At 52.2% G+C, this 22,692-nt stretch overlaps 2 protein-coding genes across 2 annotated transcripts in view; both read right to left on the reverse strand.

The window, feature by feature from the left end:
* Positions 1 to 22,692, reverse strand: part of Timp2 (TIMP metallopeptidase inhibitor 2) — a 50,072-nt gene that overhangs the window by 11,776 nt on the left and 15,604 nt on the right. The window contains exon 2 of the mRNA XM_057775890.1: positions 2,783 to 2,883. Coding sequence (XP_057631873.1) covers positions 2,783 to 2,883 — 101 coding nt within the window. The remainder of the gene's footprint in view (positions 1 to 2,782; positions 2,884 to 22,692) is intronic.
* Cep295nl (CEP295 N-terminal like) lies at positions 16,033 to 17,664 on the reverse strand. Its single transcript, XM_057775889.1, has one exon. It carries the CDS (start codon positions 17,662 to 17,664, stop codon positions 16,033 to 16,035), a length of 1,632 nt encoding a protein of 543 aa, XP_057631872.1.

The raw sequence follows: 22,692 nt of genomic DNA on the forward strand, positions 1-22,692 counted from the left end.
GAGTGAGCACAGTAGGGCAGGAGTAAGCACAATAGGGCAGGAGTGAGCACAGTAGGGCAGGAGTGAGCACAGTAGGGCAGGAGTAAGCACAATAGGGCAGGAGTAAGCACAATAGGGCAGGAGTGAGCACAGTAGGGCAGGAGTAAGCACAGTAGGGCAGGAGTACACACGGTAGGACAGAAGTAAGCACAGTCGGGCAGGGGTAAGCACGGTAGGGCAGGAGTAAGCCCAGACAGGTTCCCAGTCCGAACATGATAGGAACAAGAGTCCAGGGCTGCGCCCAGATGTGCCCCTTCCCCCCAAGGTGCCAGAAGGTAAACAGGCTTGTCACTGAGCTTCACAATTCCTACTGCTTTTGCAAAGGTGCTCAGAGTCACATATCCCCTTGGGGCTGTAGGTAGACCCCAGCTGGCCAGCACAGCCTGTCATGGGCAGGACATTTCTGAGCATGAAGTCATCATTTCTGAACCCCTGTAGAAATCTAGAGAGTCTCACTTGCCACAAAGGGTCACATATGTTTGTTCCCAGGGACTGGGTTAATTTGCTTGCTTAACTAAAAACAAAACAAACCAGGGACACAGAGAAACCCTGTCCTGAAAAACAAACAAAACAAAACAGACAAAAAACAAAAGCAAAAAACAAACCAAAGTATGTGTTGTGTGTGTGTGGGGGGGTCTTTAATCCCAGCACTCAGGAAGCAGAGGCAGTCAGAACTCTATAAGTTTCAGGACAACTAAGGCTACACAGAGAACCTTGTCTCGAAAAATCAAAAGTCAAAAACAAATAAGCAAACGAATAAAAAACAAAAAAATCCTCCCCCCCCAAAAAAACAAAAAACAAAGAGAATTTTTATTTTTTCCTTTTCTTTTGACTTTCACTTTTTCCCCTACCCCTGTCCCCCTGTTCTGGATTAAACCTGTGGCCTTAAGCCCAATAATTTACACCCCAGCCCTATTTCCAGATTTTCTTTTTTCCTGAGACAAAAGTTTCACTTTGTAGGATGCTGGGTTTATAGACTTGCACTACAACATGTGGTTTATTTCCAGGGCCTCTGGTGAAGCACTGGCTACCTAATGACAACCAAGGGGGGAAAGGTGCCCTCTGGGAGGAGACCATAACCTCCGAGTCAGGGGAGGGCTGGATTTCTCGGGTCTGACTTGCTTCGGCTATTCAGGAGTGCACCTGCTGCCCCATGAGGAAGACATTTACCAGTACCTAGGTGGGTGTGTGTGGGGGCTGGGGGAGAGGCTCGCCCGCTCTCCCTTTGCTCATACCCTCCCTAACACTCCAGAAGACATTTTTCATTTGTCTTTCCCTCCCTTCCTTCTTCCTCCCATTTCTTCAAGTTTTAAAGATGTATTTTTATTTCTATTTCTGTGGTGTGCTTGCACCTGTGTGTCTGCTATCATGGGTGTGCGGGTGCTCTCAGAATCCCATCTCCAGATCCCCTCGAGCTGCCTGACATGGGCACTGGCACATGCTCTTACCCACTGAGCCCTGGGGCTCCAGTCCCTCTCAAGGACAAACCAGCTTAGGGAGCTTCACTCTAACCCTGTAGAAAGGAAGGTTGCCAGGGCAACAGTCTGCTTCTGCATCTCAGATGACACCAAGGGGTCAGTGTTGCTTCCTTGGCGTTAAACCACGAGGAGCTTATGGAAATCCACCTGCTGTCTGCCTCATAGAGGGACTTTGGTGTTGAGAGGTCAATCGTCCCCTTGAGGTGGTATCTGTGATGAGGACGTGCTTGCTCCTCTGGCCCATTGATAACATTTATTTTCAGGATGGCTAGGGTCACTACTGCGTGACAAGCTGTCCCTAACACTGGAGGAGCCAGCCAGCTCTTTCTTTGAACCCCAAGTTAGTAAATGTCAACTCTCAGAGCAGGCAGGCACCACCCTACTTAGTTCTGCAGTTCTGGGGATCAAACCTGGGACTTCCTGCATGCTAGGCAAGCGTCCTACCAATTGAGCCACATCCCCAGCCTCTCCCTTAACCTCGCTCGCTCTCTCTCTCTCTCAAACATTGTTTTTTCCCATTCGCCCCTGACATGGACAGTACTCTGAAAACATCAGCAGACACCACCACAGCCACCACTGCTGCCATCTGCGGTCCCCTCCACCCCTACCACAGTCCTGCCCTCCCAATGGGCTAGTTCTTGGTAAGTGATCTTCACAGTCGGGAAGCTGCCCTGGGCACATCTGCCTCCCAGACTCATCCGTTATGACATGATACTCACCGGGTTATCACCCGGTAAAATCAAGCTAGCCTGTTTGGGGGATCAGGGTGACATGGTGGTTTGAATGAGAATGGTCCCCATTGGTTCAAATAAATGCTTGGTCCCCCAGCTGGTCAAACTGTCTGGGAAAGATTAGGAGGTATGGTCTTGTTGAAAGATGTCTGTCACTGGGGGTGTGGGCTTGGAGGTTTTGGAAGTCCACCTGCTGCCTTCAGGTCAGGATGGAAAGCTCTCAACTACTGCTCCAGTGCCATGCCTATCTGCTCCCCACCGTGATGACCACAGACTCAGCCTCTGAAACTGTAAGCAAGCCCCCATTTATTATGTTTTCTTTTTCAAGACTGCCTTGGTCCCGGCGTCTCTTCCCAGCATAGGACAGGGACTGAGACCTTTGAAAACCTAAAATCTCTGCCAGCTTTTCATGTTCCTGTGGCTTAAGGAGAACTGAGCTTCTCTGTGGCTTCGACGACTCAGCTTTCTGGCTTACGCTGGCTTGGAGATGTTCCAGGGCCCCACCCCTGCTTCCCCCACAAAGTCAGGGGCTACCTTTATCTGCTTGATCTCATACTGAATCCTCTTGATGGGGTTGCCGTAGATGTCGTTCCCGGAATCCACCTCCTTCTCGCTCACGGCTTTGGCCCTGATCACTGCAAAACAGAGACACAGATGAGGGGGTGGCTGAGGACCAGGATCCAGGCTCAGCTCAGGAGAGGAAAGTGTGCCTCCCGACGGGAGGTACTAAGGGCGGTGGGCCTATTGCCTACCTGAGGGGTCACAGGAGTCTGACCTGGCACAGGTAAAGGGAGGAGGCTCTGTGGCCTGTCATCCTGGGGTGGTCAGCAAGAGTCCTTTGCTGTGGGATGTGGCTCAGTTGACAAAGAGCTTGGCTAGCATGTACAAAAGCCTGTGTTCAGTCTCTAGCACCTAGCACTATATGAACGTGGGCACAGTGATACACACCTTTAGCCCCAACCCTTAGGAGGTAGAGTCAGGAAGGGCAGAACTTCAGGGCAGGCCCAGGCTGCTAAAACCATCTCACCAGGTGGTGTGTGTGTGTGTGTGGTGATACATGCCTTTAATCCCAGTAGAGGCAGGTGGATTTCTGAGTTTGAGGATAGCCTGGTCTACAGAGTGAGTTCCAGGACAGCCAAGGCTACACAGAGAAACCCTATCTCAAAAAATACAAAAAAACAAAACGACAACCACAAACCTGACTCAAAAGACAAAATCAAAAACCAAAAAGCTGGGTGTGATGGCACATACCTTTAACTCTAGCACTTGGGGCAGAGGCAGGCGGATCTCTGTGAGTTCAAGGCCAGCCTGGTCAGCCTAGTGAATTTCAGGACAGCCGGGGCTACAAAGTGAGACCCTGTCTCAAAGAAAACAACCCAAACCAAACCCCAAAGGAACAGATCCCCAGATGAGCCCTTTGTTGACTAGGGCGCCAGGTCGTTCTGTTGAGCAGGCCGTGGCCATGGGTCTGGACTGGAGAAACAGAAGGCCAGTGGCCTAGGATGCAATGGCCTAGCGTGCAGTGGCCTAGCGTGCCAGTGGCCTAGCGTCCAGTGGTCTAGCATGCAATCCTGCTCCTACAAGCAGGGCTGGCTGAGAGCCAGGGCAATGGCTCTGACGTTCCAGCACCCCACCCTCAAACAGGCTTTGGGGGGCTGGAGCAGAAGGGTAGTCATCCACCCCAAAGGAGACTGGTTTATTCAGATTTGGGGTCTCCACTGTGTAGCATGAATTCTAATTGGTCTTAATAATAAAAACTTGGCCAGTCGCTAGAGTTCTTTTTTTTTTTTTTTTTTTTTTAGATTTATTTATATATTATGTATAGGGTACAGTGTTCTGCCTGCATGTATGACTGCACACCAGAAGAGGGCACCAGATCTCATTACAGATGGTTGTGAGCCACCACATGGTTGCTGGGAATTGAACTCAGAATCTCTGAAAGAGTAGCCAATGCTCTTAACCTCTGAGCCATTTCTCCAGCCCCTGCTAGAGAGTTCTTACTACCAATGTTTAGACCAAAGGGGTAATCCTGTTCCTAGGGATCCCAAGACTGCATGCTCAGACTCTTCCAACTACTGTGAGCTCCTGTCTCCTCCCGCCTTATATTCCTCTCTCCACCCAGCCATATCACTCCTGTCTCCACCTTCCTAGTGCTGGGATTGGAGGCCTGTGATCCCAAGTCCTGGGATCACCTTTGTGTGAGCTCTGTTTCTCTTTTAGACAGATTCAATCTTGTGAAGCCCAGGGTGACCCTGAACTCACAGAGATCCATCTGCCTCTGTCTCCCAAATGTTGGGATTAAAGGTGTGTGCCACCACTGCCCAGCCTCTATGGCTAACTAGTGGCTTAGCTCCGTACTCTGATCTTCAGGCAAACTTTATTTGTGAAAACACACACACAATATCACCACACCACTGGGGTACTAGGGTACAACTCAGAACAGAGCACCAGCCTAGCATGCAAGAGGGCCCGAGTTCCCTCCCTAGCAATACAGAAGAGAGACGCTTCCATGTGAAATATCCTATGGGACATGCATGTGAAGGTCAGAGGACAACCTCATGTATCATCTCTCAGGTGCCATCTGCCTCGTTTTTGTTTTGCATTTTTATTTCATGGGAGTGGGCGGGGTTTGCACACTGCATGATGCAACCAACATGTCAAAGCCAGAGGACAACTTATGGGGCCAACAGCTCTCCATCATGTGGGCTCCAGGGATCAAATTCAGGTCAGCAGGTGTAATGCCAAGAACCTTTACAACACCGAGTCACGTTGCTGACTCTCTCCTTGCTTTTGGAGACAGGGTCTCTCACTGGGCTCTCTCCTTGGCCTGAAAGTCTCTCCTTGGCCTGAGGGTCTCCCACCAGCCTGAGGGTCTCTCACTGGCCTGAGGGTCTCTCACTGGCCTGGAGCTCACCAGATGGCTCTCCAGCAAGCCTCTGTGTTCTTCCTGTGTCTTCCTTCCCAGTGCTGGGATTACGAGCACATGCCACAGCAAACATGGCTTTGTGGGGCACTCTTTAGAGTAACCCGCATTCTATGGGAAGGTTGACAGACATGGAGTTGGAAAGCCTGTTATGCAGGCTATGGATCTGGCCAGTAACGTTAGTGTGGCTCTCAAATGTTAGACACAGATGGTCCCATGGGAAGTGCGTCCAGGACAACGATCAAAAGAAGGAAAGTTCCAGAATGTTCTGGAGTCTGGTTGCGCCTACCATGGGTTTTCTATTAGGAATTAAGCCCCTGGTCCCTCCCTGGACACCCTACGACTGAAGCTCAGCAGATCCTGCCACAGGCAGAGCCCTCCTTTTCTTTACTTGGAGGTTATTAGCTGGGTCAGGGTCTGTTTTAATGGCTTTAAAAGCGTTGCCCTTCAAAAGGCGGTGGTGTGGGGTCACTCTGGGCAAGCGTTCTGTCACCGTGCACATGAGTTCGATGGAGACAAGGGGGCAGACAGTGCCGGCTCAGAGTCTCCAGCGGTCAGCTTGAGTCTTGGAAACTTCTGGCCAGAACTGTTTCCCACAAAGGCAGGGAGGTCCGGGCACGTGGGAGTGCCATCTGCTCTTCAGACCCCAGCAATGCACTCCGGATCCTTCCTCACCAAATCTCACACCACAGCCCAGGCCCCACCCAGCTCCAAGGCCCATTTACATTGGTCCTTCTGTACCTCTGAGTCACCACTGGCCTGGCCACAGGTTCCTGTTTCCCAGCCCAAAGGCGGCCTCACTTCAAACAGTTACAACCTGGTAAAAAAAAAAAAAAAAAGCTACCTGGCAGGCCACCCCAGAGCAGAGGGTTCTTTCTTGGTTCCTATAAACATTTCTTGCAAAATGCCTTCACTGAAAATTTGAGCCAGGAGTGGAGGCAGCAGAGGCAGGAGGAACTCTGAGTTTGAGGCCAGTCTGATCTACAGAGCAAGTTCCAGGACCACCAGGGCTGCACCTTCTGCAATCCCACTTATCCCTTGCTCTTTCCTAATCCATCCTGCTCCCCTGCCCCACACATGCCAGGATATCCAGATATGTCCCACCTTGGACCAGGGAAGCTCCTCTACTCAAAATGTCACTTCCAGGTCCCTGCCTGGAGAACTTGTATTCAGCCTTGAGAGACAGTCCCCTGCCCTTCCTGTCTTCTTCCTGCAGCGATGGGCATTTCGCTCATCTCTTGCACACTCTGCTGTGCACATCTGTGCACCTGTCCACTGAGAGGTCCTGACGAGTAGAGGCCATGCTACGGAATGGCTGAGGCTCAGAAAACAACTACCAGATGGAAGTGGGCTGACAATGACAGCCTTGGGAAGACAGCGTAGGCATGCTGGTCCTCGGTCCCCTCTGTGTAACCTATAAAACCGTCACTGTAATGCTAATGCAAATGTGTAAGTATGCCAGGTAAACACTGCCATGTCTTTGTTCTTTGTCTGAGCACAGTCATCAGCTCAGAAACAAGAGGGGGTAGGGGTCCCAAAGGAGGTCGGTATACCTTGCTCTACCAGTCTAGAGCACTTGCTAGCCTTGCTTCTCAGTAGCGGCCCACTACACTGCACAATGCTTAACGCTCGCTGGAATATTAAGGGCTGGGACTGTAGCTCAGTTGTAGCTCAGTTGATGGAGGGCTTATATAGCAACCATAAAGCCCTCAGTTCAAGTCCCAACACATACAACTGGACACGGCACGTATTTGGAATCTCAGCATTCCCTTGAACTGTTATAGAGTTTGAGGCTACCCTGGGCTACGAGAATGCACCGCCCACCTGCCAATCAGAAAATAAGCCCAGTGACTTCTCATTCTCTCCCACGGCACTGAGGACCCAATAACTGCTGTCTTAGGGGAGCTCCCAAGTTCCCACACACCCCTGAGTCCCTACACGATCTAAGCCAAAAGGCCAAGAAGCCACCAGGTGTGGGAATGTGTGTGAAAGGTGCTTCCGAGATGAGCGAGCGCTGACCACAATGCTCATTGGAGATCGCTGGGTCGCACAGCTAACACAGATGTCACCACCCGATGTCCAAAGGTGATGGGGAGAGTGAGCAAGGCCATGGAGTGTAAGGGACGCATAGTGGAGGAATGAACAGGGCAGGTTTCTCTGCTCCTACAAGACGAGGATCTGGAAAGCTGGCCCTGGTGCCCTGGCACAGGAGAATCTGGTTGTGAGCTCATGTCGCCTGGGGCTGTGGGCCATACTATTCTTCCTTTGAACTTTTCAGAAGAGAAATGAGATGCTGGTTTTCCTTAATGGGTGGGGGTGGAGGGGAGGCCAAGGATGTTTGTAGGCAGTGGGAGAGGGGCAGAGATGGTAGAACCGCCATCAACAACCAGGCTGCTTCTGGCTAGCCACAGGGACCCAGACTACAGAGTCTTTAGAGCGGAAGCCTGGATGGTTTGTTTCCCCTCCCATTAAGTGTCCCTGCTGTAGCAGGAGGCCATCCCCACCGGCTATTACCACTGGCTGCAGCCAGCACCTGTCTTAGCTGTAGCTGTCCCCTGATGAGATCACTGGGTGGGGAAGGGGAATGGGGAGGTCTTGCCAGTAAAAGCTTTCATAGTCCCAGCCTTAGAGGGAAGTCTGATCTAGGCAACGGGCAGACAGATGGACAGGAAATCCTGGGTGGAAGATGGGAAAGGTGAGGAAATAAAGAATTCTCTACAAGTATAACACCCACACACGGCAGTAGTCATCACTGTGACCTCCAGGGTGACCACGAGGCCTGTAGAGGAAAGGAGGCCACCTCACAGAATGGATAGCCTCCCCGAGTCCCAGACCAGCTGAAGGACAGGGAAATTCAGACTCAAAGAATTTGGGATGAACTAGAAGCAAGGCATGAGTGTCTGTTGACTGGACACTTCCATACTAGGCTGGGGGGTTATACCAGGGCAGGGCCAACCACATCCAGTCCTGCCCCACTATCTAACTAAGGAGCTGGACAAGGCAGCAGGAGACTCCTGTTCAACTGCTTTGTGTCCCAACCACTGTCCCCCACCCCACCCCCACAGCTCAAAATTTGCTTTTTCCTCTTTTCCTTTTACTAACCCCACATCTGGGTTTGCCATCAAGAGTGCAACACTGGCTGATGAATTCACTGCCAGATGCTGGCTACTGGAATGCACAAGCGCTGACTTAATTCAAAGCACACACAACCGCAGAGCCCCTACCCCCATCCCTCTGGCTGAGGACACCACATGACGTCACTTCCCCCTAGAGGAGCCTGCAAAAACAATCCCAGCTTGCCCAGCCAGAAAGGGATGGAAAAGCTCGGTGGGTGGAAAGTCAAGGGCACTAATGAGGAGCCAAAGATGACGACGGGCTGTGTTTGGACCTTGAGAATCACTACTGCCCAGGGATGCTAACAGAAGTTGGGCCCTCCTGCTAGTATCCTATGAGGGAACTTTCTAGAAACCTTGGATGCTATGGCCATGGCTAAGGGAAGCTGGAGGGTTCAATACACTCCACGGATCCCAACCATGGCAAGCAGAGCCATGCTTTTCCTTCCCAGGGTGCTCCTGTCTGTCCCCTGGCCACCAGCACACGGTCTACTGAGACCTAAAGACATGTTCATAAATCTAACAAGTGTGTATGCATGTGGAGAGAGGGAGAGAGAAAGAGAAGGGAGGAAGGAGAGAGAGGAGAGAAAAGGGGGAAGGAAAGGAAAGGAGGGAGAGACAGAGGGAGGGAAGGAGGGGAGGAGAGGGAGAGAGGAGAGAGAGGAGAAAAAAGAGAGGGATGGAGGGAAGGAAGGAGGGAGAGAAAAGAGGGGGAGAAAGAGGGGCAAAGAGAGAAAAGGAAAGGAGAGGAGAGGGAGGGGAAAGAGGGGAGAGGAAAGAGAGGAGAGGGGAGAGAGGGGGGGAGAGAGAGACAGGAGAGGAGAGAGAGAGAGAGAGAGAGAGAGAGAGAGAGAGAGAGAGAAAGAGAGAGAGAGAGAGAGAGAGAGAGAGCAGAGACAGGGGGTGGGGGGCTCTCACTATGTAGCTTTGGCTGACTTGGAACTCACTATATAAACTTAAATTCAAAGATCCACCTGCTTCTGCCTCCCAAGTGATGGGATTAAAGGTGTGTGCTGCCACATCCAGCTTGTCAAGAAGTTTTGAATTCTATGGTGTCCATAATAACCATGGACGTTCCTTGAGAATCTAAAACCACACCATGCCCATTGTCCACAGAAAGGTCCAACCTGAAGGACCTGCTAGTACCTGCAAGATTCCTCCTTGTTGAGTTTTGTTAACATGTTGCGGTCCCAGCTGCCTCGGGACAATCCCTTATACCATGCGAATATTTACATACTATGGATGGATTCACTTAGCACCCTCTCTGATCTGTGAGCTCCCCACAGTGAGCAGAAATGAACCCACAGCTATCAACACATATCTTCGGAGGCTGAAAAGATTGACTCGGGATCACCAGAGGGTTACAATCAGGCCACCCTGTCCTTCAGGGTTCTGCTGCGACCTGGGGCCAGCAAGGTCCTACAGAAAACATGGAAGTTTAATTTGGGGGTGGTTCCTCCCTCCTGGAGCTAGGAGATGGAACAGGAGCCTTTGCCAAGATTCTGCCAGCACAAATCAAGGGTTGGGAACACGCTGATACTGTAACTAGATTGGGATCAACCAAAGACAGAGATACACGCTTTAAGGCTACTAGCATCAAGGTGGGGGGAGCAACCTTCCTCACCTCATAGGTGTGCATGCAGTAACTTCAGGTCTAGCTGTTAATGTCATCCCGAGGTCATCTGCTCCATTTAATTTCTTCATGGTAGAGTTACACACCAGTCAGTTTGAGGGTTATAAAAGATACATCATTCTCTCCCAGAATAAACCCAACCCAAAGGCTCTGATGTCTTTTTCCAGTCTGTCAGGAGGTGGGGGAGCTGCAAGGTCTCTTTATTAAGCTCCCCAGAAAACAGTGTGCCATCACCTTGTCATTTACATCAATTCAGCCAGCAGAGTTCCCATTCCATCCATAACTAGACCCTGTGGCTGCTGCTTGGGATCAGTCTTTTTGTCCCTTTATAGTGGACAGCACGGCACCCACAGCTGGTCAGCCTGGCCAGCAAAGGCTGCTTGCCTTTTGTATCTGGATTAATTTATCTTTAACCCGGAAAGTCGGTCCAGAGAGTGAGGCGTGCCCTCACTGCCCCAATCCGACACCCTCAGATGGGGACAGACTAGCCACGTGGTCCCTGGCCTTGTCCTAGGACAGCTGCTACCGGGTGGTTACACTGTCCAGGATGCTGTCCTTGAAGAGCATTGGAATCTGAGTGGGGCTGTGGGGGGCACGGGAAAGACTCGGAGGGACCCTTGTTCCTTGGAACTGGCTGGAGGAACTGCTGTGAATGGTGGATGGTGAGCAACATGGAGGCTTAGCCCTGGGGCAGTAAAACCTCTGCCTCCCAGGCTTGAGGCCAAACCTCTGCATGCAGGGGTACAGGCATAGGTTAGCACCTCAGCATGTGGGGATACAGGCGTGGGTGAACATCCAGGTGTCCCAAGGAATCAAAGACGGGTTTGGTGCCCACAAGTCCTCAGGTAACAAGGACTCCAGCTCTGCCTTCTGTCTCTGGTCTCATGGTGACACCCTTCCCAGCTGCCACCTCTAGGTGCCCTCTGTAGATGGTTGAGGTCATCCACCGAGCTCTGCCCTGCCTTGTCCCCTCCATGTCCAGCCACTCGGCATTAGTGAAAAAGACCTCCAAACCCTTTCTCTCATTTCCCTAAAAGGGAAAAAGGGGCTGTCATCCAGTAATTAAAAACAGTTCTGTGCTGGTGACCAGGAATGAGCACAGCTTCCCTGCATCAGCAGCTGAGGCCAGCCCCTCCCACAGACACTCCCAAATCCGGTGATCGATCCCCTCACAGGCAGCAACTGGGCTTTGGGGGGGTGCGGGGGGTGGAGTGTGAAACCAAGCAGGGCCCCAGCCTTCGGGTAGGGCTGAGCCTACTCAGGATGAGGTCAAGACCCGCTCATCTCTAATAACTCAGGCCAAAGCGAGCAGATGGGTGTGGCGGAGGGTGAGGCAGAGAGGGGAACGGCAAGGGGACTGTGGGGCATTCAGCTCTGGGCCACACCACCGATGGACTGGTGCCTGGGAATATGCCAGGCCTGCCTAGCAGCAGGCTCCCTGCCCACCACTCAGATTCTAGCATGCTAGCACGCACAGGAGGGCGGCTGTCCGCTAGATGCCCGTCTCCATGGAGACCAGCTTTCCCATCTCCATTTCCTGCCCATTGCTTTGGCTCTTCTCGGGGAGGGCGATGGCACATCTATATGAGTGCGCAGAAGAAGGCTGCAGCGTTCTTGGCCCAGCCCTCCAGCTGCCCCGTGCCCCCCAGGACCCTGGCTCCTCCGCTCTAGGCCTGGTGGAACCAAGCCACGCCCTGCCACCCGTCCTTTCCAGCTGCAGGCCAGCGAGATCTCATGCCAGGGCCTTAAGTGCGGCCCTTCCCATTCACGTGCTGCTGAATCATTTGAAAAAAATGCGTCCCGCTCCTGGGAGGGTTTGCTGAGAACAGTGTGGCTTTGTGGAGGAGGCTGCTGCTCGGCAGTTTCTTTGCCAAGGAGCCAAGGGCCTCGAGGAAGCCAAACTCAGCTCTGCAAATCTCAAACCCGGGTAAGCTGGGCAGTAGCCTGGCAGGGCTGGAGGCAGAGAGAGCCTAGAGAGGTCCCTGGGGTATTCTGCCAACCCCTGTAAGCCATCTCCACACAGCCCCGAGGAAGGGGCTGAGGGGACATGACAGCAGGGGAGGATCAGGATCTTTTTTTCCATTCAGCGGCTGCTGCTGCTGCAGCGAAGGGCCAGCGGTCATCTTTCTTCATCCACTCGTTTCCAGGAGCAAATCCAAGGTGACCTGTGACCTCTGCTTCAGCGCTTAGCACTGACAAGCCCTGCCCACGAGTGGGACACTAGCGCTTAGGGCTATGAGTAGAGTCAACAAACCATGTCTGAAGGGAGGACAGCAGGACGTGGGTTCCTACTTCCCATCCCCTCATTGGTACAGCCCCACCACCACCACGCCATGGTGTATGGGAGGACATTCAGGACAGCTCTCAAGTCTCCAGTCTGATGGTCCGGGACCTGCTGCTTCCCAGGTCTGGCTCCTCTCGTGACTGGCTGAATGCCGGACCCTGTCTGGTCTCAGAGGTCCGCACTGACCTCTTGTCATTTCCTACTTGTTGGAGGGACACTGCAGGTTAGAGAAGGTCCCCGCCCCACTCCCAATTTCACACCCCTATCCGAAATCCATCCTCTCATAGGTATGGAATCCTGGATGCTGCCTGTGCATGGGGTTCAGTGGGGACAGGTGACTGAACCTATCGTGCGTCCACAACATCATCATGGTCATGACTGAACGGGTTCAGCCAGTGTGGTAGCGAGCAGGGCAGGGAAGCCGATTGGCTGTGTCTGCATCTCTCACCTGTTGGACACTCTGGACATGCCCCACCCTGTGGACAGTGATATTGATGCTGTCCTTCAAAACTCCTGGGCACCACTGGGTCAGTCCCAGATGTGTCTTGAGTCCATGTAGACTGGAGAAGATGCATGGGACAGAGACACCCGGAAGTAGCTTGATGGCCAGGATCCGGATAAATGCGGTCCCTAGCGGGAATAAAGATCCTGCACCCGCCTTCCCATGTGAGTACAGACACACAAAGTCAGGGAGCAGCTCAGGGGTACACAGTGCTTTGCAGAGGTACGTGGGAGAGAGCCTGGGTTCTCCAGCTTCCGGGAAGAAGCTACACACACCTTCCAGTGGTACTGCCCCCTCCTCTGCATTTCAGTCAGCTGGAGACTGGACCAGGCAGCTTGTAGACCTGGAGTACGAATACTGCCCTCCCCGCCCCCGGTCAGAATGGCCATATGTGAACTAGTGTTTCAGGAAGGATTTGAGCGGTGCCAGCAGGAGTCAAAATTGTCCCCCCTTTGAATACTTGTGTCAAGAATGGGGGAGTTGGTGACAGAGATGGCTGCAAGTTGGGCACGAGGGGAGGAGATAGAGTGTCAAGGTTGGGGAAGGTCAGAGCATTGGCCCCTTGGGTACCAGACTCTTCATTCCTGCCACTGTCTATAGGGCACAAGTTCCCTGTGGAAACTCACAGGTGAGAAGAGTGGAGGGGGCTAGGAGACTCCAGGTTGCACCGAGGACTTCCTTTGCATTGCCACTCAGACGTCCTGATGTGAGTGAAAGAGAGAAAACGGGGTCTATGCAGACTCCCGAGCCTCTGAGGGTGAGGTGGGAAGCAGCCATGACAGCTCCTTAGGGAGTCATTGGGAAGTTATAGTCTTCGGGTGAGGAGACCCTCGGGATTGGACTCACTACCCACGCCACTGACCGGGGCCAAGGCTTGCCCACCCTCTTTAACCTTCTATAAGACATGGGGCAGGGTATCTTCTCATCCTGGCTACCAAGGGACAGTGTAGGTGTTACTGTCCGGGCAGAGATGAGTCACCCTCCACCGTGTCTCAACGCCCATCCCTACACCTACTTTTAGCTCAGTGTAGCCAAGAAGGAGCGATTCCTTACTCAGAACGCGGGCCACAAATACCATCTTTGCACATGGAAACAAAAACAGTGGGCTCCGGGAAGATGCGTCTGCTCACTGGGCTGTCGGGAGACTCAGTTACGCAATGTAAGGTCCAGTTGTGACCACAGCTTTAAGCTAAGGGGTGCCACAAACACATACACTACTCTCTGGGACAGAGGCGATGCTGCAGGGTGTCCAGACAGCCCCGAGCAACAACTGACAGACAGGCACCATGTGGGAACAAAGTACGATGACAGAGAAACAAAAGGCAAATCTCAAACCCTGGGAGAGAGAGTCCAGCCAAATGAGCAGCAAGGCAGAGGGAGCCTCAGGTTCAGGATGCTCAGAACCACACACAGGGCCAGTGTTTCACATCTTGCTATAGGCCTAGCTCCTGGCCAACGCTCGCCACACAAGGCTACTCGTTGCTTGTGTTTTCTGCTAGCCACAAGTTACATGGCCCTCATGTGCCATCCACGGCTTACCTCCTGGAACAGAGCTGTGGACAGGGTCAGAGACAGAGTTTGGTACTCAGTATAAGTGAAAAAGTGTCAGGAGAGCAGATGAATCTCTTTCAGGAGAGATGGTGCCAATGGGAAGCAGAGGGGTGGTGAGCGGAGCCCTCCCACCTACGCCCCAGCTGCACGTTTTCATTTGCAGCTTCCAAAAGCGTTTTAAACAAGAGCTGGTGCCAAGGCTGGGGTTAGATTCTGAAAGCGCGTCTCAGCACCAGACCTGATCCAAAGGCGCTGGCGGCACAGCCTCTCTTTCCAGAAAGGGGCACAGATGCAGCTGGGATCCTGGAAGACAGGCTCAGACAGCCCACGAGATGATCCTGCCACAGGGAGGGTGAGCAAGCAGAGGTTCTGGACTTGTGGCTGGACATCAAGAGCTAGACCACAGCAGGGAAAAGGAACCTCAACCCCAAGGAAAAGCACCCACGACTGACCGTGTTCAACACACATGTGTATGTTGAAGGACTCAGCAGGTGCATGTCTGAGAAAGACATGAGAGATTAGGGAAGATAATCAATACATGGCAGAGGGCTGCTTTTGGCTCCCCCTCCCACCCAGGTTGTGGGTTTGGCTGACATACTTAACGTTCATTATATTGTCTACCAAACACTTAGGAGATAAATATAGTCCTTTATGGACCAATATTCCTAATGAGTCATGATCAAATACGATCAATCAAGGTATTTGGAAGAAGGCCATGAAAGAAAGATGGGAGGAGGAAGGGAAGAAATGAGAAAAGCTCCAGAAACTAACAAAGAGCCACAGTTGCAGCCACTGTCTTAGCCAATCAAGTCTCATTGTACTAGGCCACGCCCACTCATGACTATGTGCTCTAAGGCAGACCCCACTCCCACCAATGCCTCAACTGCAGTGTTGGGGATTGAACCTAGGGTCTCATGCACCCTACTTTACGCTGCTCTAAGCCTAGCCCTTCCACAGCAGCTTTGGGGCTGCAGAAATAGAGCCCAGCAGTGGCCAGAGGCTGACTGGCAGAGCAAGCTCTTTCACCCTCTCAGCTCTGCAGAGAAAAGTATGTTGGTTACTGCCTACCTGGTATGGTATGAGCTCCCCACAGCCAGGTGGCTGCTGGTTCAGAGTGATCCCCAATCTATCTAACATGTGCTCCCCACAGCCGGGTGGCTGCTGGTTCAGAGTGGTCCCCAATCTATCCAACATGTGCTCCTCAGTCAGGTGGCTGCTGGTTCATTTTGAAAAGCTAAGAGCAGTAAACTTAACACCCAGGTCTTCCCTCCCACCCACACCCATCAGCATTGGCCCCATCATCACTGGGTGACTCTGTCACCCAGCTGGGTGGGGGTTTGCCTGCTCCCCCCACCCATAAAGGTTCTAAGAATGCATACATTGTGAAACAATGTTGGCTTTGTCTTTTGGTGTGCAAACGCCTTCTAAAGGAGAGGTTTAGCTAATGGCTCTGACACTGTCTCAGCCAGAGGCCAAGCAAGCAATGATGTATCTTTTGAAACTGCGCCCGACTGACCCTGAATGCCCCTGAAAGCCCAGGGTTTGGCTAAAACATCTCAAGAGCTGATTCTACCTGGGGTTTCCATTAAGTACCCACAGCCCATAAAAACAGACTCCATCTGCAGAACGTGGGATAGACTCGCTCTCTGGACCCCACAGGGATTCTGCTTCTGCAGGAAGGAGTTTGCCAAGATGGTGAATAAACAGACTTAAGAGATACAGGCATGGTGCAGGCAAAGCGGCCATCAGGGATGTATTTATCTCGGGTGGGTCTGCCTTTAAAATGTCTTTTGAAACTCTTGCAAGCGTTTCCTGGCTTTATCCAAAAACTGCTTGTGTAACTTGTTTTGCTCTAAAATCTGCTGCTGGAGGTCACGGATCATCTGGCTCTGTTTGTCCTCATCAAGAAGGTCATTGTCCAGGGAAGTGTTTTTGTCAGAGGCTGGGGCCGGGACCCCAGTGGAGTAAGACTTGAGGAGAGCCAAGCGCATCCTTCTGCGTTCCCTGCGTTCTTCCTCTAGCTCAGCCTTGTAATGGATTTCCAAGCTCATGTTGGGGTGCTCTGTCAGCTCCAACAATGTCTTTTGCCTTTTCTGCTCCAACTCTGCCTTCTGCTTTTGCCTCAAAGCCATCCAGCTTGCTATAGAGTCATCCTGTTTCTGCAGATAAGGCTTAAGGCTTTCTTCCTCTGCTGTGGCCAACTTGAGTGGTTCCCGTCCTGACTCTGGGCTCTCTGAGAATGAGTCATCTTGTTCGCTAGATGTTCCTGCCTCGGGAACAGGTGTCAGGCTTTCAGGCCTTAATAGGTGCTTTGCCGTGGTTTGGTACCTGGGGTACTCGGCCTCACTTAGCAACTGTTTCGAATTGGTCTTGGACCACATTTCAGGGGCCTCCATGTCTGATGGGCTCCCATACTCCTCAGCAGTCGTTTCTGCCTCCTCTGTACTCTCCCCTCTCTGGATGTCGCTGCTCTCACCCTGAAACTCTGAGCAGCTCTGTTGCTCATCTGGATTCTCGTCTATCTTGAACTTCTGTTCCAGGTGCAAATTCAGATGTTTCTTCAGCTTCTGATTGGTGTTAAACAATTCTTCGAAGGCAGACTCAAGCTCTTTGTGCCACTGATTCTTATCGGTGTACCTGCACAGCGACCCCTGGGTTGTGGTCTCCTGTCTGAAGGTGGAGCTGAGGGGCAAGGGTTTTTCTAAGTCAGCTGTTTTGCCCTGCAGACTCTCATCTGTAGAGTTGTGATTCACGTTCTGAGCAAAGCGTGAAGACCCCCTTCTCATCGGCCGCCTCCCCTCCCGGGGTACTTCCTCCACGCACTCAGTTTCCCCAGCCCCAGTCAAGAGTGGGTTGAGCTTTACCAGGTCTGCCCCTCTGCTCACCCGAGGGCCCAAGGGCTGGTAGCCGCCATTGCTCTTACTCGAAAGCACCCGCTTCCCTTTACCCTTCTCACAGGGGTTTGGGACCCGGGCTTTGGTAGAACCCCGTCTCTCTGAGCATGTTGCTTTTTTCCGGGACTTAGGGTGTTGCCTGGGGTGCTCTTCCCGGCGGCCCTTCTCCTCTCTAAAGGCTGCTCTGTTTCTCTCCTTAGCCCTCATGTGTTTTGCTGTTCCTCTATGGCTGTGTTCGTCCAAGTTGAAGTTGTTTCCCGTGGCCCGCCCTGTTGTTTCATCCAACAGACGGGCTAAATAGAGGCGTTCCATGTCTCTAACCTGCTGCAGCCGGGCCTCCTGCCACTCTGCCTTCAACTCCTCAGCCAGGCGCTGCAGCTGCCGCCTTTTCCACTGCTGCAGAGTGATGTCACCCTTGTCTGGGACTTGTGTCAGTTCAGGCTTCTGCCTCAAAACTAAGGCTTCCTCATCAGAAGAGGGGCTCAGCTCGGCGGCTTGCTCCTCGTCTCTCTCCATTTCTGTGAGTTTCCAAGACACACTTGCAGGTATAGGTGGCCGTAGCCAAGGAGGAGAGGCTGCGGGGTCCGGGGCACCCGCAGAGACGACGAGAGAGTCACAGCAAATCTACAAGGCCAGGAGGGCACAGGCTGCTCTGGACAGCTGGAGAAAAATGTGCAAGACCCTGGAGACAAGTGTGCAAGGGATTCTCAATGCAGGATACACTCGAAAACATGCCCAGCAGATCTCTCCTCTGCCCCTGCCCACTAGCACCCGTTCTAGCCTGAACACTCTGGATAAGAGCCTGTGGGGGCATCTGTGTTTCTTAAGAGTGCCATCTGCGGTGTTCGGACATGAGTTTTGGTCATCACAACTGGAGGGAGGAAGCGCTACCAATCTGGCTGGGGACAAGCCAGGGATGTCACTAAACATCCTAAAAGGCACAGTGTGGCCTCCTGACAAAAAAAGTGACAGCAGCACCTAGCCTGAGAGCCCTCCACCCCAGGAGGCAAAGTTAGGACTCAGGCGTTGGGGAAGGGTTGCAAAAATGGGGCAGGTGAGGACAGGCCTGGGAAGGATGGGTGGGCGCTATGGCCATGGAGCCTAGCCTGTTGTGAGAGAGCTGCCTGTAGGTGAAGATGAAGGGGCAGGAGAGGGAGGAGCTGCAGGCAGGGTATGTGCAGGGGTCTGTGTCTAAGGATGTGTGCTTATACATCTGTGTTACACACCTCTATGCCCAAGAGCAGGGGAGTGCAAGAAGGGGCGTGCATGTACATGCATGCTTGTTACTTGGATCCAGTACAAACCAGAGATGCAGGCACATTTATCTATGTGCATGTCATTGAGAAGAGGGGTACATTATGCGGGCATGTGTGTGGGTAAATGCTTGCTTGCTACATGGATCTAATACAAACCAGACAGAGAGGAGAAATGTATGTTACATTGTATCCCCATACCAGGTTTGCCACTGTGAGGTTATCTGAGGACCATTCTGTGTCCTTGTGGCATCAGAAAGGCCCATGCTTTGCCAGACCTTTCGAGAGAAGTTGTGCTTCCCAAGGGGACAGAGTCTGTGGCCACTTGGACACTATGGTCTACATGGAGAAGAGCCCCTGGCTGCGCTTTCTTTTCATCCCCATAGAAGCAGGCTGACCAGCTCGAGCTGATATCAGTCACAGCAACCAGCAACCAGCTCCTCTGAGCACTGGGCAGCTATGATGCAGGTTTCCTTTTTGGAGGTAGGGAATCTCCCTATATAGTCCAGGCTGGCCTAGAACTTGTAATCTTCCGGTCTCCCTCCACTCCCCACGTGCTGAGCTTATAGGCATATATCACCACACATAGCATAGATCACTTTTTTTTTTTTGTCTCGTAGCCCTGGGAGGCAAAGAGCTATTGTCATCCATAGTTCACAGATGGGGAAGCTGAGGCAGGGAGCAAGGGGAACACTGAAGCCAGACTATATAGCTGGAAAGAGGCTAACAGACTCTCTCTGACTGGGTAGACCACAGGGCCTTTGGCCAGTCATGGCCAGTCACATGATCACTGACATGGACATATATGTCCTTGTGAGAGCTCCTTGCTCCAGACCAGGCAATGAGAAGCACTTTCTTAAACCAGCAGCTGATACCACACCCACCAGTCTGCTGACCACCATGGTGGCCAAAAGGAGAGAAGGAGAAGAAGCCGTGACCCTCAGCTCAGGAACCAATATGGAAATGGTTCTCTGGCAGCTGGGGGCCCACACTCCAAGGACAGGGACCCTTTCCTTACATCACATACAAAAATTAACTCACAGTCGATCCTGCATAGACGTAATGCCAGGTCTAAGATTATAAATGTTTAGAAGGACACAAGTATACGTATTCGTGGCCCTGGCTTAGGCAAAGATTTCTTAGATGAAACAGGAAAAACAAAGTAGCGAAAGGAGAAAGTGATAGATGAAGGCCATGAGAAGGAAAGCAGCATGCTTTGAGATGCCATGATCAAAACACCTTCTGCAGATGCCAAGGTTTTCCAGACACACAGACTCCGGTCCACAACACTTGACCAGTCCCTAAGCAGACAGCTTAACTGTAAAAGTGGCTGCAGCAAAATGGCTCGGCAGGAAAAAGAGCTTGCTGCGTAAGCCCGCCAACTTGTATTCAAACCCCAGGGTCCCATGAGGGAGAGAACTGACCGCCAGAAGTTCTCCTCTCACCTCTGCATATGCATGGAGGCATGCACATGTGCCCATCATAAACACACAAAAATGATGTCTTAAAAAGATACAAGTAGAGCTGCAGAGATGGTTTGGGTTCAGCTCCCAGCGCTCATGCTGGGGTGGCTCACAAGAGTCAGGAACTCTAGCTCCAAGGCTCTTAGACCTTTGGCCTCCATGGATCACGGGTACATCTCACCACCTTACCCCTCCTCCCTATTTCCCCACTCCCCCCCCACACACCCGCCACAATGTAATTAAAAACAATGTTTCTGAAAGAGAGAGATACAGAAAAGCACTTCCCCCAAGAAGACAGATGCACGGCTAAGACAGCTCGTGAAGATGGCCAAGAGCCACAGGCACCAGAGAAAAGCAGGCTGTTACTGCTTCCTGCCCTCAAGGATGGCGACAATCAGGAGCCAGGGAAACTGGAACCCTATACCCTGGTGGTGGGTGTGTAAAATGGGGCAAGGCACCTTGTCAACAGTCTGGCAGTTTCTCTATTTCTCTAGGTCTGTTGAGTAACCTGGAATTACCACAGTTAAGTCTTTAGCTAGGAGAAACGGAAGCTCAGAGAGGCTGAATGACTCATCCCCCAGAGCAGCTGTGTGTAGATGGGCATCTCATACCCAAACCCAAGCTTTACCCACCGGGGCACAGCCACAGGGGTGTTGCGAGCGTTGGGGAGGGTCTGTGTCGCTGGAACTATTTTTCTGATGGCACCAAGCCCACATAAGGCATGAAGTCTATTTCTGAGCCTGGAGTCACTTAGTCCTTTTTAACAGGCGACAACCACCAAGACCTGCCATGTCTCTGCCAACCAGAGGTGCCCCCAGCCCAGTCAGTGACTCTCATCCTCATGAAGAAATCTTTGGGATAAGCTTTGAAAAATTATAGCTAGCTCTACAGTTCAGGAATCTATGTCCCCATGACAACTGCCAACCACATCCCCAGTGCCTTTCTATGATCTTTCCTGGGCCCCTTTCCCATCCTATATTGTTACCAGAGGACAGGGCTCCCCTTGGATTCCTGGAGGGTCCTTGCTGAGCCTGAGAGGGCCATGGGGAAGCACCTGGTCACCTGTTGTTCTCACCAGCAAGTCCCCAGTGTCATCCACAGCCACCACCAGCACACACCTGAGCCAAGTGGGATCAGCACCAGGCTGCTTGGAAGAGAACCCAATGCCTTTGAGCAGCTGGGTAGAGGAATGCCCCATGCCTGCCCCAGTGAAACCAGGAACCAAAGTAACATAATCAGAAACCACACAAGGAACTACAAGATGGGCTCACACCAGCCAGGCAGGGTCCCAGCAGCAGGATATGGGGTCCTGCAGCTGACCTGTGTAGGTTCTGTCTCACTATGCAGGAGAATTATCATAGTGCCCACAACATGTGGATGCCCGGGTCTTCTGCCTCCACATCCAAGAGATGAGTAACACAGTTAAATAGTGGCCACCAGGTCTTCTACGTTCTGGGTTTTTTCCTGACAAAGCTGCAGCCCTTCCTACTGCTGGGTGCACAGTGACCACAAGGATAAACCCATCCATTGTAGCTGACACAGGTTAACAGCCAAGAGCTACTGCCTTCTAGGGATGCCAAGGTGACCCTGGAAGTGTGTGCCCTTTTAGAGACACTTAGCCAGGCCAGGTGATGCTTGGGGAGACAGGGACAAGTGGAGTCAACTGGGTCATTGCATCAGTAACCACAAAGCCAGCTGGTCGTAGAGCAAGGCGACTTTTCATCACCCCCAGGCCTTACACATATCCCCTCGTCTGTCTGGAGATGCATCATGGGCATGAGTTAGCTGAGATTCAGAGAGGTTGGGTAGCTTGCCTAAGGCCAGCCAGCCCCTACCCAGCAGGCACCAAGGTCTCAAATCTCAGCAGGCAGACCCTGATCCAGACTCCCAACCTGCAGGAGCCGGAGTCAGAGCTGGGGGTTTCAGCTCTGGTCTGAGTTTTGTTTCCTGGCTGCTGCTGAGGCCTGAGAGGAGCTTCTGCGTTTTCTGGGTGTTTCCATGGGACACAGCAGTGCCTCTGAGTTTGCCAGATGTTCCACCTGTTGCCTTTCAACAACTGGCTCTCTCCCTCGCCCAACAGCAGGTGAGCCCCTAGGATTTCTTGCAAGCCTTCCTATCTCCCATCCACCTCTCCGCCTGCACGCTGCTGCAGCCTACACTGGTCCCTGACCAGCAAGTCTCCAAATACCGTCCATGGCCAACAGGCTCTACCCTAGGGAGATGCTACCCCAGCCTGTAGGACAGCAACAGGATCCCTTCTTGCTATCCTGCCAGCTCCAACCCTAGTGCCCACTGATGCCCAGGAACTTAACTGTGCCCATGTGGGTTCTTCATGAGATAGACGTGCCCACCCCCACATTCTCCACCTGTATCTCCAGACTCCTGCAACTCCCCTGACTGGGACACCCCACAAGTAGCTCTCAACAATCTGCACACTCAGGACTCAGACATCAGCATTTTTGGAAACATAGAGACCCTTATAGATTAGTGACATGCGCTAGCGGGAACATCTCTACACAGCTCAGCTTCGCAATCTCATGCATGCAGTCTGACACTGCTGTATCGCATGAGAGCGACTGGCACACAGCACACACAGCTCCCCCTTGACAAAGCAACGGTCTGTGTTTTCTTTGGTTCTTTGGGACAACATGGGGGACACCCTAGGGCTCTTAAGATACACAGAACAGGGTTATCTTAAATTAAGTGACACCAAACATAAAGTGGGCTTAGTAAGTTAATATTGTGTGGCTGGAGCACCCTCAATGCTAGCTACGACTTTCCTCTTACCTCTTTTTTCTTTTAATTTTATTTTATGTGCATTGGTGTTT

The sequence above is a fragment of the Chionomys nivalis genome, chromosome 7 (assembly GCF_950005125.1).
Source record: "Chionomys nivalis chromosome 7, mChiNiv1.1, whole genome shotgun sequence".
In the NCBI taxonomy this organism is placed as follows: Eukaryota; Metazoa; Chordata; class Mammalia; order Rodentia; family Cricetidae; genus Chionomys; species Chionomys nivalis.